Here is a 14,369-nt window from a genome sequence, read left to right as displayed (position 1 = left end):
ATGGCACAGTTATGACTTTCATTTAACTCTTGCGCTTCCTTCTTCTCTCTGGACCCTCAATCCCATCTTTTTATCCAGCCGGCAGCAGACACAAAACTTAATGATCTCCTCCTCTTCACATGGAGCCAACGAAGAGCCAATGGAAATGTCATCTGCCGTTAAATATGAGGTGGAGAGAAAGAACGGTAGTTTAGAAACACACTTGCACACTTGGGGAAGGGAAGTGTGCAACATAAGTACAACAGAACAGAAGTTCAGGGATTTCATCTCAAAGCTTTCAAAGCTGCAGACAGCATTTAAGAGTCTGTGAGTGCAATTACAGACCGATATTATTGCAAGAGAAAGATGTGAGAATGATAAATAGTCCATTCTGCTTAAGAATTATAATTTAAATTTCTCGTTCCAACTTTCATCAAGAAGTTAGAATTTATAACGACCGACCATTATCACACGTCTTGAGCTAGCGTTCAGGGGAGTCTTGTCTTTGGCATGGGACTAATGTGTTATTAAAGCCTGGATGTCATGTAAATGTCAGATTTCTTCAAGGCTATGTTCCTCCTCTCCATTAGTTAATAGTCTTTTTTAAATTATTATTATTTTGGTTGTGTTTTGCAACTGTATACTGTGTGAGGGCAGAGGGTGTTTCCAGTTCATAGCAGAAATGGAACAACACATCAGCATAAGATTAAAAATGAAGGAAACATTGGTGCAATAAATCACTTGAGTTCAGAGCTGAAGGGAAACTGCGGCCAAAGATAAAAAATTCCACTCACAGGCCAGTTCCTCATGTCGAGCATCAGTCATGAGCCACAGCATTTTAACAGTCGGGCTCATCTTCACCAATAACGTGCTGCGCTTGCCATGAATCATTGCACTGATTTCTGTTTGTCTCTTTGTGCAGGACATTTACTATACAGGCCTCAAATTAAACAGTAACGGGAGATAACTAAATTTCAATGTGATTCAATGCTGGACTCAAATGTGGTGAAGTGATGCTTGTGGATCAAAGAAAGGGAAAAGGTTTTGGCTTTTTAGGGTTTTTTTCAAGAAGACAATGGCGACTTTGTGCTTTGCATTTCAAGTTTCAGTCAGTGGATATTAAATGTTGGATTGCATGTGATGTGCCTGATGGCTGTCTGAGAGGGTTGAGTTGCGTCCAAGGCTTTTAAAAAGCAAATAGAAACATATAACTGATGGAAGGGGAAAGCTTCGTCTTAGATTTCCAGACCACGTTAAGGAGGGAACGAAGTTTTTATGCCACTATAAGAATACTGGTTGGAATTTCTCAGATGAATATTTACATGCTACATATATATATATATATATTTCAAGCTTGCCACCCTTGATAGATAAATTTCATATTCAAGATTAACGGAGAAACGTATTGCTGGTGTAAATGCTGCGGTATTGGTCTTCAGCGACAAACAGGAAGCCCGAAGAACACCCTGCATGTAGATAAGACTCAAAAGAAACGCCCTTTTCTAGTAATATATATGAGCAAAATTCAAGTTGTGAAACACGGGATTATTTAACTGAGACAACACAAACAATGTGTAAAGGACGAATAAACATCGCTTCATCTTCAGAAGCGTAAGGAAGCATGGACCATCAGACATTTGAAGGCAAACGACTGCACCCATCTCTTTGATTGGATATATCCGGTCATGCAATAAGCCCTTTTCTGTTCATCAAACACATCTCTTTAATCAGCTGCTCGTAAAGCGATGCTTTACATGTCTCCAAAACCAAGCAAGTCCCCCGACTCCTGAATTTGTGGTGGGAACTGAGAACCGATCAAATGGAGTTGTCAGACTGGCTGTAGCTTTTTTAATGCTTCAATTTCTGATTCATTATTCTCATTTGGGAAACATTTAATGTTTGCGGCCAGTTGGGTCGTGAGCTGAGTCACTCTGTATGTTTCTGTCAATTGTAGTGAGCTTACGCATCCAGAGATGGTTATTAAAACGTGGATCCGAGTCATGAAGAGATGATTTAGAAGCTGCTGTGGCTAGAAATGACAGAGCACTCAATCTGTCACAAAAAAATGTTGAAATTTCACTGACGCCCTGCTCATTCTTTGCCCCAAGAATGAAATGGGGGGGGGGGGGGGGGGGGGAGCTTTAGGACACGTTGCTGATGCATGCAGCTGAACTGCGTCTGCGTTGAGTAAATATCGAAGCAAGAGGCTGGTTGTCTGCTTGGGTCACGTATTCAGCTCCCCTCCGGTCCGGCTGCTTCCATTGCTTGTGACCTATTTGCTAGGTCTTGTAACTACGTGTTTGTCTCTGCTGGAGTGCGACAGTTTGTTCAGCGAGCAGATGGCTCAGGGCTGGCATAGTCACGGAGCCCAGGAGGCCGTTTGGCTGCAGAGCCGTGTGTCGTTAAAGCTAATCTGCATTCTGTCACTCAGGAGGCTACTGATGCAATCGGGCTCTGTGTAACCGAGCTGAATAGAGGCCCTGTCCGAGTGACGCATGTCAGACTGCATAAATCAGTCAAAAACCATAACTCTCATTTAATTATTTCAACTCATTTCTGTGTCGATTTCTCGTGGACAGTGATTTGGGACTGAATCCCAAATCTGTTAAATTACACTGCTTTTTTGTTGCTGATCAAATGAACGTTGTAGCATAAAGCAAATCACCCCTTTAAGTTGCTGACTGATGAGGCACAAGGGAAATAGTTTTTTTTTTCTTCTGTCGTGATGCTCTGGACTCGCACTTTAAGTTAAAGATGAAAAGAGAAACTCTCGCAGCTGCTACTCTGCATTAAGGCTGGAGAGTCGGTGTCGGCTTGCCTATGGCCTCGTGTACGTTTGTGTGGTCTTCTATATTGACTGCAACGTAGACGATACCGCAGGTTTCTGTCGAAGCACAGGAAATGTCTCCTCCTCCATCGAGAAGTGAGTCTCTGCAGCTGCAAGCGTGCACAAGCACATTTGGCAGGCTGGGTCTTTGCAAGCTTGCTACAGTAGTGCCTTGGCACCCAGTCTTTGTCTTCTGCTGATCCTCCTCAAAGTGAGGTAAGCTGTGATTCGTAGTCTCCAGCACTTACTACCAAAACTGTCTGTATTTATGTCCTAGTTATTTCATGATTATGAAATTCACCGTGACCTGCACTTTCGTTTCGTAGCGGTCACCACTTCCTTGTCGTTTAATTCTGAAGGGCTGTGCTGCTAAATCCAGGATGTTGCCAGTTGCTATTTGTGAAACCTTATGTAGCCCGTGTGGTCTGTAAGTCTGTCAATTTCTTCAAAATCTCGGTCTTTGTTTTTATTTTCTATTGTGCATGTTGTATTCATGGAATTACTTCCAGAGACTTTAATTTTGGTAGCGGCAGTGTGAGGATAGTTGAAGGGAGGTAAGCTGCAAGTGTTGGAAAAAAAGTTCTATTTACGTTGGAAATATGGTGTTAACTTGTTGTAGAACCATTTTTCTACATTTTGCTACTGGTTTCACAGTCTTTTCTTCTTCTTTTTTTTTAATGAGAGTGTGCACATGTGTCTACATCTTGGGTTTTTGACAGATGGTGTAAATGGAATTTATTACCTTTTCTGTGCTGTCTGTATTAAAAACCGGTTCTCAAAAAAATTTGTAATGAATTCAAAATCTGGCATATCCTGTTCCACACTTGGAACAGTATATATTCACTCTGAACATAATTATCTGTGGTGATACATTGGTCACATTGTGTTACCACAGCTGATGCATGAAATACTGAACTGCTTAAAGGTCAGGCTGTGTGTTTGTAGGATGAAGCTGAAATTAAAACTCAAATCTCTTCTCACTTGCATCTCCCAGGGTCAGAGGTCAACCTGAGCCACAGCACCATGTCGGATTCCGCCAAGCTCTCCCACCCCAACCCGCAGGGCAAGGGGGAGAAGACCCACGGCAGCGACTTCAGCTACGTGGGCATCGATGCCATCCTGGAGCAGATGAGGAGGAAGGCCATGAAGCAGGGCTTTGAATTTAACATCATGGTTGTGGGTGAGTCTGAACCGGATGTCAGATATTTGGTGTTGCTAGTGATGGTTTCATATAAAAACTAGAAAAGCACTTGGACCGCAAACCTCTGCCAAGCAGCTCATTCCCCTCGTAATTGGATTTTAGACCGTCCACATGGTGATCTGGATCCTGATCAAAAGGTTCTAAATTGTTCTTGGTATATTTATAACACCAACCATGAAAAGCAGAGCAAGAGGGACAATAGAGATAAAAATAAAAATAAAACGTCAAACGAGATTAGAATGAAAACATCCTTTGGCTAACAGAGTTGACACTCGGATGAGTAGAGAGGATGTGAAAGGTTACAGCAGCTGTTGTCTTGGCCTTGTGCATTGTGGTCTCTTCTGTGAGAAGCATAATTTGCCTAATCCCTGCCCTGAGTCGGCTGACCTTTTGATTTCATCCTTGCATTGCATCGAGGATGTCCGTCCGTCCGTCCGTGTGTGTGTGAGCGAGAGAGAGGATGTGGGTGAATGCATATAATTGAATGTAGAGAATGTCACAGAGACTGTGGAAAAGGCTGCTCTGGGTGTCACTGAGGGCCCGGCTGCCTGGCAACGCTCCACATGCCACAGCGTATGCCCACAGGGGCTGTTCTAACAGAGGGAGGTAGACGGATACAAATTAAACGGGCCCTTGAGTTAGTGTGTGTGTGTGCGTGTGTGTGTGCCCTTTGTTTTTAAAAAGAAAAAATAAAGAATTTAATTTCTTTTACATTTCTCAACATTTGAATGAGGCTCTTGTCCTCAGTGGGTTTTCACTTATGACCGGTCTTTGTTTAAAACCAGGATGTGAATGTTTCTTATTTGTCTTTTTTGCGTTTTTCTATTTAGGACAAAGTGGCCTTGGGAAGTCCACCCTGATGAACACCCTGTTCAAATCCAAGGTGAGCCGGAAGTCGGTGCAGCCCGACCCGGAGGAGAGGATCCCCAAAACCATCGACATCAAGTCCGTCAGCCACGGTTGTACAAAGTTCATATTTCGTGGCATGCTTCTGAAGTAGTTCTAGTATTCTCATCCATGTATTTCCTGGTGTTCTATCATATTACATTAAAAATAATTCACTCATGAGTCTTTGTGCGAAAGTGCAAAGGAAATGACCAGCACTTCTTTGTCCAGATATCGAGGAGAAGGGAGTGAGGATGAAGCTGACGGTAATCGACACTCCGGGCTTTGGGGATCAAATCAACAATGAAAACTGGTGAGTCTGGGATACTTTACCTGAAGGTTTACATTTAAAGTGACAAAATCACACAAATTAATGAGCACATTAACAAATGCAACATTTCAAGTGTGTGTAAATGACGATCAGTCTGCTGTTGTGATATGCTATAATTATCGATAACTAATCGAGTACAACTTGAGGCTCATTCTTTACCGAGTACAGCACTGTCCATCCCAATCACCATTTTTGCACAGGCTGTGCAATTAGATTTTAATGCTTCAGTGAAATAACTATAATTATTGTAAGCACCGAGATTCAAATTGTGGGTAAATGTGGTTCAGCTTTTCATTTCTCCACACGGTTTCCTTTGTCAGCTGGCAGCCCATTATGAAGTTCATCAATGACCAGTATGAAGTCTACCTACAGGAGGAAATCCACATCAACAGGAAGAAAAGGATCCCCGACTCCAGGGTCCACTGCTGCATATACTTCATACCACCCACAGGCCACTGGTAAGATCCCTCCCCCCGCCCCAGAGTAACGTGTCCTCCTTCCCCAGTTTTCTCCCACAGCTGAGCTGAATCAGGCCTTCTGGGAATCGCTCCTTACCCCCATTCTGTCCACAGCTCTTTAATTGCCTGCCTCGCTCTCTCTCGTCACCACATGTGGATTTCATTCTCTCCTCATGGATACTCAAGTATCACTTGAGGTTTCAGACGTCACAAAGAAACCAAGTCCTACAGTTCTCATCGTTAAAAGAGGCTGATAGATGCAAGACAATATCACGCCTGCATTCCCAAGACGTAATGAGATTTATTCTCTTCTTCTCCTTTTGAATCTAATTTAATTAATTAATTTGCACCAACTGTAAACACACACACACACTCCTTTGCTCGACATTCCACAGTGATGCCTCCATCCACTGATGCTTAGTATTCTGGCACACCAGTAACTCAACAGTTGTCCACTTGAATTCTCTCTGTGTGTGTTTGTTTGTGCGTGTGTGTGTGTACCACTGTTGACAGACCCTTTCATTATCTGCTGCTGCATCAGAGGTGAGTGTGTGTGTGTGTTTCTCTGATCACGCGGGCTCAGTTGGGCGTTGGGCATGCTCACACATGTGTAGCTGCGCTGATGTGGGTGCCCCGGCTGTGTTTTGTGTGTCGTCTTGTTTACAGCCGCACAGTTCAGCCAGAACTTCACCCAAACTGGTCCCTCTTGCCTCCCCATGTTCCTTCCCTCTCTCTCAGCGACTACACCCTGAAGCATTTTCTCCAATCAAATCTTCTTTTTGTGTATCCACCCAGGCGCACGCATAAACATCCAAGGCACTTTCGTGAAACGGGTTCATGAATACGTGAAAATGTGCACTCGTGGCGACGGCGGAAGCGCACACATCTGTCAGGAAATGGTGTCTTCCTCAGGGCCGACAGAGTCGGAGGCAGGAGGAGGCAGGAGGAGGCATCTGTTTGGGCAACTGCTGTGACCTGGCATAGAGATGATGCATAGATACATGTGTGTACTGTATGTTCAAATATGGGGACATCATATGGAGTTTTACAACATGAAGTTTACACATACCGGTACTTAAATGTTTGCCAGACAGAACTGCTGTCCTGTCCTGGTTCACGAGGGTAAAGTGTTCTTTTTGTGGCCACACTAATGCCACAAATGACAGGCAAGAAAATGACCAGACTCCCACGCCAGGCCTTTTAATATGCGCATCTACCGTCCATACAGCATGTGTTTGTGTGCAAAGGTACATCTGAGCCAGCACGGATGCTCATTCATGCATGGGATGTCACTCGAATACTATTTTTTGCATTCTTGCATCTACACATAAACATTTTATGTAGTTATATAATTTCTAATCAATAAATATCAACACAGAGGCATTATCAATTTACCATGCGTATGACTCATTTCAATTGTCTTCCCCAATATGAAAAAGCATGGCGCTCTGTCTCCGGCTGACTGTGTCGGCTCTCTTTACCCCCCCCCCGTGCAGCTGCTTTCTCCTTTTGGTCTGTAACTCGTGCTCCCCTGTTATTACATGACATCCTATGTTCACAGTGACATGCCTGTCAGCCGTTACGTAGAGCCAACCAGGCCTCCCTTCGTCTGCCTGTGGCTCTTTGAAGCAGGCTGCGCTGGCTTCACAGGGGGCAATTAGAGGGCAGAGCCTACAGCATGATGGCCGGACATCAGAGGGAAGCGGAAAACGTATAACAAAAGAGCAGAGTTAATTGAGAACAGCACCGGCCGGTGGTTGACAAATCCCTTATATTTTATGGAAATGATACAAGTGGAGAATGGATACTGGATTATTAAGCGGAGTATTACCAGCAAACGGCAAACAAGAAAATGCTGCATTACATTAACCTTCACTGTGAATCTGCAGCTTCTACAAGTCACTGAACTCACACTTCGGGGAACACAACAGGAAAACGATTTCAGAGGCAAAGAACTAAAAAAAAAATCATTTTGAAACTCTGAGCATGACTGTCCTCTAGTGGTTTGTCTGATTATTGCGGAATTTACATGTTTTAGTTTACTGTGGAGGACTTCTCCTACCGTCTCATGATTGTCACGTCATTTAGAGATCAAATGTGATTTGGAGCTTGTTACTTTAATGATGATGTGCCCCTTTCATTATTCCTTGCAGGCTCAGCCACAGCTCGAGACTTTTGGACTATTTGGAGAGCATCCAAACAACAAACGCATAGTTGATTTCATACATTCTACTTAATTGTTCATGTCTTTTGTCTTCCAGTCTGAGGCCTCTGGATGTGGAGTTCATGAGACGCCTCAGTAACGTGGTCAACATCGTTCCTGTCATCGCAAAGGCTGACACGCTGACCCTGGAGGAGAGGGACTACTTCAAGCAGACGGTGAGAGTTTTTGTTCATCTGTGGGTGTGCAGAGTTGATTGGCTGACTGAAACACTTTTTCAAATCTTGTGAAAATATTTTGCATGTGAGCTGTTCGTATTTCTGAAGTTTTTGCCTTCTTTTGTCTGTTAGCAAAATAACTGCTTTTCTAGTAATGCATGTGATCACATTTGTTTCCAGCCACGCCTCTGAAAGCGTTTAGTGGGTCTTTTTATTACTCCCTTTTTGAACAGCCACATCAGTAGGTCAAACAGTCAATATAGTACGATCTTTGCAAACAGGCGTTCTATCCAGGGAAATACTTGGATCTGGAAAGTAGTGTTTCGGTAAACAATGGCTACTTGTCATGTAATAACATTTTGCACAGACATCTAGACCCTGTGTGTTTCACATTTATGGTTCTTTATGAAAAGCTTTGCCATGCAATTTGGTCCAGATATTCACGATGGCCAATGAGATGACCACTAATGATTCCCTGATGTTTCAGCGATGGCCCAGCAGTTTTTCTTTTTCTTTTTTTCTTTCTTGAAAGCTGCTCTGTAGGCTTCAGTTCTGTTGTTGCATTGGTGCTATTTGGCATGTTAAATTGAACTAAGATAGGGTTTAAATCCTACCATGAGCTGAAATGATAATCTCCCTGAAAGCACTGCTCTGTCCAGACAGAGCAGCTCGTATGCCACCTTGTCAATGCATCCTTAATGGTATAATACGAAATCCCAGAGCTGCACTAAAGTCACTAAATGCACACGTATGACAAGATGTGTACGCTTCCCTCTAAAATGTAGAGTTTAGACTCTCGCTTCAGAGTACAGCCTGTCCTCACATTAATTTTGGAGGCGCCTGATGTTTGGCTTGGCTACCGTTTACCTCCCTCTGATTACTTCTGATGCCATCCACAGTGAAAATAATGCAGGGACTGGACAGAGCAGTGGCAGAAAATGGAAGCTGCAGGGCTTCTGGCTGCATATTTTGGTTGGCTGCACATTGCTCTGCATGACCCTAAATAAAAGTTTCTCATGCCAAATTTTTTTTTTCTCCCAATTTTTCCTGCAGCAACTTCACATAAAAAAGAGGCACATTTTCTATTATGTTCAGCTGTGAACACGTTCCTAGTCCTCTGACCCATGGCTGAAGTAGCTTTTAGTAGGATTTCACTTTGTATTGGGGTCCCATAATGTTAGTCTTTAGAAGCACAAATGATGAATAAATACATGATTGATCAAGGGCAAAGTGGAAATTGTCATTGTAGGAGTGAATAGTCATTTATTTTTCATGGAAGCGTTCTCTGACTTCAGTCATGATGTAGACGGAGAATGTGGCAGCCATGTTCAACTCAAGGGTAGTAAAAACATTTCTGTTCTACATCAAAGATTCTTCTTTTGATGGATGAATAAATTGTGTGGATGTGATTTGTTTATTTGTTTATTTTATTGCTTTATTTATTTATTGTATTTTATTTATGTTTTTCCTCCATCTCTTGTTTCCCATTCAGCTAAATTAGCTATTGTGGCGATGTTTACGATGTATATATTTTCTATTATATATCGTTTGTGTATTTATACAACAGGGTGTATATTTTGAATGGTCTGTCTTGTGCTGATTTTTTGCGCAGATTAGGGAAGAGCTGCGAGCCAATGGAATAGATGTCTACCCTCAGAAAGAGTTTGATGAAGATGCAGAGGACAGGCTGATCAATGACAAAATCAGGGTGAGTTCACAGTCTTGGATTAGATTTCATCAGCGATGGTATAGAAGGGTCATCTTGCCATGAATTTCAGCATTTGTGTGATACCGTGTGTGCACTCAACAGGAGATGATCCCTTTTGCTGTTGTGGGCAGTGACCAGGAGTACCAGGTGAACGGCAAGAGGATTCTGGGAAGGAAAACCAAGTGGGGCACCATAGAGGGTAATGCACGAGTCCAAAGTTACGCATAACGTATAAAGAGGAACTGAACAAATCAGCCTTGGATAGTCAGTCAAAACTAAAATCCAATTAGGAGGGGGACATTTATTTTTATTATGCTATGAATAATGAAGGATTCCTAGTTGTCCTACTTGAATCTCAGGACTTGTGCTTCATGGCCGTGAGCCCTTTAGGTGACTCGACTCACTCGGCAGGAATCATGAAGTGAACTCCAAGAACGGAAGGGGGGGAGCTTGAAATAAAACCCAACTGTTTACTTTCAGGGGGGAGGAGGAAGTACACAAGGCACGCATTTAAGTGTCTATAAATTGGACAGTGGGTTGATGACAATGATCAATGCTCACTGACAAAGCCGTTAATCCACTCTCCTTTCTCGGATAATTTAATTACCTGCCCCTGGATTTCAAGGCTTTACATAAATGGTGCACGCCTTTCTTTTATCATTTATATTCAAAGACATGTTATTCATACCGGAAGCACCAGTAGCTAAAGAGATTTATAAAACATCTCACTTACTGTTCTCTCTAATATAGACAGTTGAGATGTATTAAATTATGACTCTGGGGGGGGGGATGACCTTCTCTTGAGAGCAACACTGCCATCTTGTGGTGCGTTGAGGAATGACAGCAAAGGGGGAATCAGATCTCTGTTGCTGCATACAAAAAGGATCATTCGTGTGTCATGCAATTCAGCTCGTGTTTCTTCATTTTTCTCTGCAGTGGAGAATATTGCGCATTGTGAGTTTGCTTACCTGAGAGACCTTCTCATCAGGTGAGCTTCCGTCACACTCTAGAGTTGAATAACCACGCCCCCACCTGATCTGGTCGATAGGCACTTTTTTCCTATTGAATATTCGCATGTAAGTTACTTATTAGTAAAGGGGCCTCTATCCACACTTGACATAGAGAAAAGATTTATTGTTTAATCAATTGTATTGATGTTTCGTTGACATTATAGACCAATTATAGTGTCTGTTCAGCATACCTTGCTTTAGCTATTCTAATACAGAAATTAATTATCCTAGACTATACTAAAATCTAACTGCCTTTTGATTTGTTCTTTAGCAGTAAGTTACACATTGTCTGGGATACATTTGGTTTTAATTAGCTTTCCTAAATGCTTGAAGAGCCTATATGATCAAATGTAATTGCATACGAGGCACACTAAGGAAGATTCAAGATTCTTCATTGTCATTATGCTAACAGAATAAAATCGTGTGAAGGCCCACGGCTTAAGGCACACATAGGTACATAAACGAAAAACAAAATCTCTCTTAAAACAACGATATATATACACAGAGATTGAGACAGAGAATCAAGCAAATAGTGCAAAATAGCAACAGCAACACAGTGGGACAGGCACAGGGCGTCCATTCCACTTGTCATGACTGCTTGCAGATCAGGTGTACAATTTTATAATAAGCAGTAAACGCATTAAATATAGAGGCAATACTGACTGGTGTTATCCTTCTTTTAGGACACACATGCAGAACATCAAGGATATCACAGGCAACATCCACTACGAGACGTATCGTGTCCGCCGCCTAAATGAATCCAATGCCCACTTCAACCCGCACTCGTCTGATCATCCTGCTATTCAGCCAAAGGCCAACGGTCAGCCTGAGGAGAAGCCCAGCGCCCCACAGGCCAACGGAGTGACTGCTCAGCACCAAGCCCAGTCCCACGAGATGTAGGGAGTCCTGCGACCCGACCCCAACTCACGATCTCAAAACACCGCCAGGCACAAAACATACGCTCTTCCATGTATTCTGTTTACAAGAACAAGCACACAATCGCCCATCCATGCTGTGAAGTACCTTTCCGTTACCGAGAAGGATTTTTTAATTTACTTTTTTATCCCAACATTTTCCTTTGATAGGCTGTTCAATTTATTTCCCATCATTACAACTCCTGACAAAATAATATTTTTATTGCCGATCCGCAAACCTCACCGTTTTATACAACCTACATGCAGTTCATGGATGAAAGTCCATCTCATTCAGTATTTACTGTCAGGACTAACAGTGGCATTAAAAATAAGCCATGCATGTAACATGAGTAAATGTCAGTAAAACGTTGTGCAAGCTCCTGTCAGAATCATCTGGTGTGATGGAGGAAAAGTGTGTGTTGTGTACAGAAAACCTTTAAGCCTGTTGATGTGAAAAGAAATCCAGAATACAAGTTGAGCATGTGAGGAAATGCTACGATAGGTCTAACCTAGGAGTAAATGTCGGTACCACTCACCAAGCCTCCTTTGTTCAGTGGTGTGTATGGTATTAGGGATATTTAGACTAGGTGTATAGTGTTGAGGAGGAAGATATTTTTGACAACGCCACACTGCAAAATAAAAGGAGAGCAGCTTTCTGAAGAAAGGAGTCCTTTTGTAATTTTTCCGCTGTGTTGTGATGTTTCTAAAATGCCTTTTGGCCAATCCACCCCATGTCTTTCATATAATGCCAGCAATAATAGAGCCATACCTTGCATTTTACGTCGCTCATTTATCGTAAGTTTATTACTGTTCAAGATCTAATAGTATTGTATGAGATGGGGGGATGTGCAACTGTAATCCCTTGCAGCTGTTTTGTCCAGTTATTGTTTGTTTCTTTACTGTAAGATTAAGTAGATTTTTTTCTGTTCTAATGAGAAGCACATACAGTATATAGAGGTGATTTATGAGTAGGTATTTATGTGTATGGTAAGTGTAATCACATTCATTCCAGTTTTTGGCCTCCAGCACATCCATCACTGAACCAGTGAGGATGTTGCAGCTTGAGACAGCTCCTTGTGTGTTTGTTGCAAACATTGTTTTGTAGTTTTTTGCACGCTGTTGGCTAGGCTGCGCTATGACTAGCAATAAAGCGCTTTACCTCCCGGTAAAGGACAAAAGGTGTTTATATTTTAACTGTGATTACAAATGATCCTGCCAATAGTGTTTGGCTAGTGAGGGTTTATGCCAAAAATAAAACACAAAACAATAAATCCAAAAATACTTGTTTATTCTTAATAACTCAAGCAATATTTCATAGAGGGCTATAACTTCAAATTGAAAGAATTATAAAAATAGTGTTTGTTAAATTGCAGCAATAATTTCATATATGCCAGCATGCAAAGAGATATCAACACCTATTTACAAAAAAGAGAGCTGTTGTCTTTTATCCAGACAGTTACACTTTGTTTACTGTTGTATAGTTCTTGTGTGATTTGTCATGCCATTATAGATTGAGGTTTTATCTTCATGTTATCTCAAAATAAAGATTGATATTTTTATTGTTGAAAGTTGACTGTTATTAAAAAGGTCAAAGGGAATTTCAAACCCAACGAATTAAGGATTTGTTTTAATGTTGCTTATTTTACAGCTGAACCCTGTAAAAAATGTCAGCATTACATCAGTTCTCTATTCATTTCTAAAATGCCAGTTATTTAGTTAGCTCACAATGTTTTCAGTGGATCCTGTTTTCAGATATGGCCTGATTTCAACTCAAATTTGATTGATGGAGCACGATCTTTCCATTCAATCTTTTGTACTCTGGAAGTACGATCCTTCGAGATTAAGCATTTACTGCTTCCTGTAGTAAATGTTTGATTTTTTTTGTTCAAAATCTTGAAGGTTTTAAACCATTTTAAAACGAGAGATGGCCGTTATTTGCTTTTTGTTGGCGTGAAACCACACAAATGAATGCTTTCTGTGGAAAATAAGAAATAAATACTGGCCAGTTTTCTTTAATAAACACAAAATATTAGTTGCAACAGCTAATGAGACCTGGGACAAGAATTACAGAAGGCAAAGCAGCATATCTCTAGGTGTGTGCACGTCGTGCATGAAAACATGCAGCACATTCACTAAACAGCCTCAGCTGAGAGACGACCCGTGAATTTGCACCTTTGCAGTGTTCTCGCACCATGTGCTGGTTTTTACACAGCGTCTCATTCACGCCTTCTGTCACACTTTCCCATCTTCTCCGCTGATTGTAATGTGTCGGCGGTGTCGTTTGTTGAAGCTCATTGTCACCTTTTCGCACGCCGGCGCTCCTGCTGTGACTTTTCCTGCCATTTGTGTCGGGGATAAAATGGCAAATGTGACAATGAGAGATGAAAGTTGCACTCACCTCACGCTGACTCCATCATCCGAGCAGTTTCCCCGACAGCCAGCCGAAAGCATGAAGGTGAATGATAATGACAGCGATGAGTCTGCTCTGACGGCGTCTGATCCTCTGACGTGTTTTTAGTTCATTTTATTAATCGTTTCAATGGAAATTCACATAGTAGTGCTGTCATTTAGACATACAGTGATTTAAAAAAATAAAATAATCAAATTCTGTTGGTTAGGGCACTGCAGAGGTCGTCCCCCCCCCCCAAACTATATGCATTGTGTGGATTGTTGAAGG

At 41.9% G+C, this 14,369-nt stretch overlaps 1 protein-coding gene across 2 annotated transcripts in view; it reads left to right on the top strand.

The window, feature by feature from the left end:
- Nucleotides 1-13,260, top strand: part of septin9b (septin 9b) — a 30,627-nt gene extending 17,367 nt beyond the window's left edge. For both annotated transcript variants that reach the window (XM_068751386.1, XM_068751387.1), the window contains 9 exons: nt 3,801-3,986; nt 4,838-4,966; nt 5,124-5,205; nt 5,544-5,681; nt 7,943-8,060; nt 9,673-9,768; nt 9,871-9,967; nt 10,705-10,756; nt 11,462-13,260. In XM_068751386.1, the coding sequence (XP_068607487.1) occupies nt 3,801-3,986; nt 4,838-4,966; nt 5,124-5,205; nt 5,544-5,681; nt 7,943-8,060; nt 9,673-9,768; nt 9,871-9,967; nt 10,705-10,756; nt 11,462-11,678 (1,115 nt within the window). In that variant the 3' untranslated portion in view covers nt 11,679-13,260. The remainder of the gene's footprint in view (nt 1-3,800; nt 3,987-4,837; nt 4,967-5,123; nt 5,206-5,543; nt 5,682-7,942; nt 8,061-9,672; nt 9,769-9,870; nt 9,968-10,704; nt 10,757-11,461) is intronic.
- The last annotated feature ends 1,109 nt before the right edge of the window (nt 13,261-14,369 follow it).

This window comes from Brachionichthys hirsutus, chromosome 17, assembly GCF_040956055.1.
Source record: "Brachionichthys hirsutus isolate HB-005 chromosome 17, CSIRO-AGI_Bhir_v1, whole genome shotgun sequence".
Classification (NCBI taxonomy): Eukaryota; Metazoa; Chordata; class Actinopteri; order Lophiiformes; family Brachionichthyidae; genus Brachionichthys; species Brachionichthys hirsutus.
This window is presented reverse-complemented; position numbering and strand designations above follow the sequence as displayed.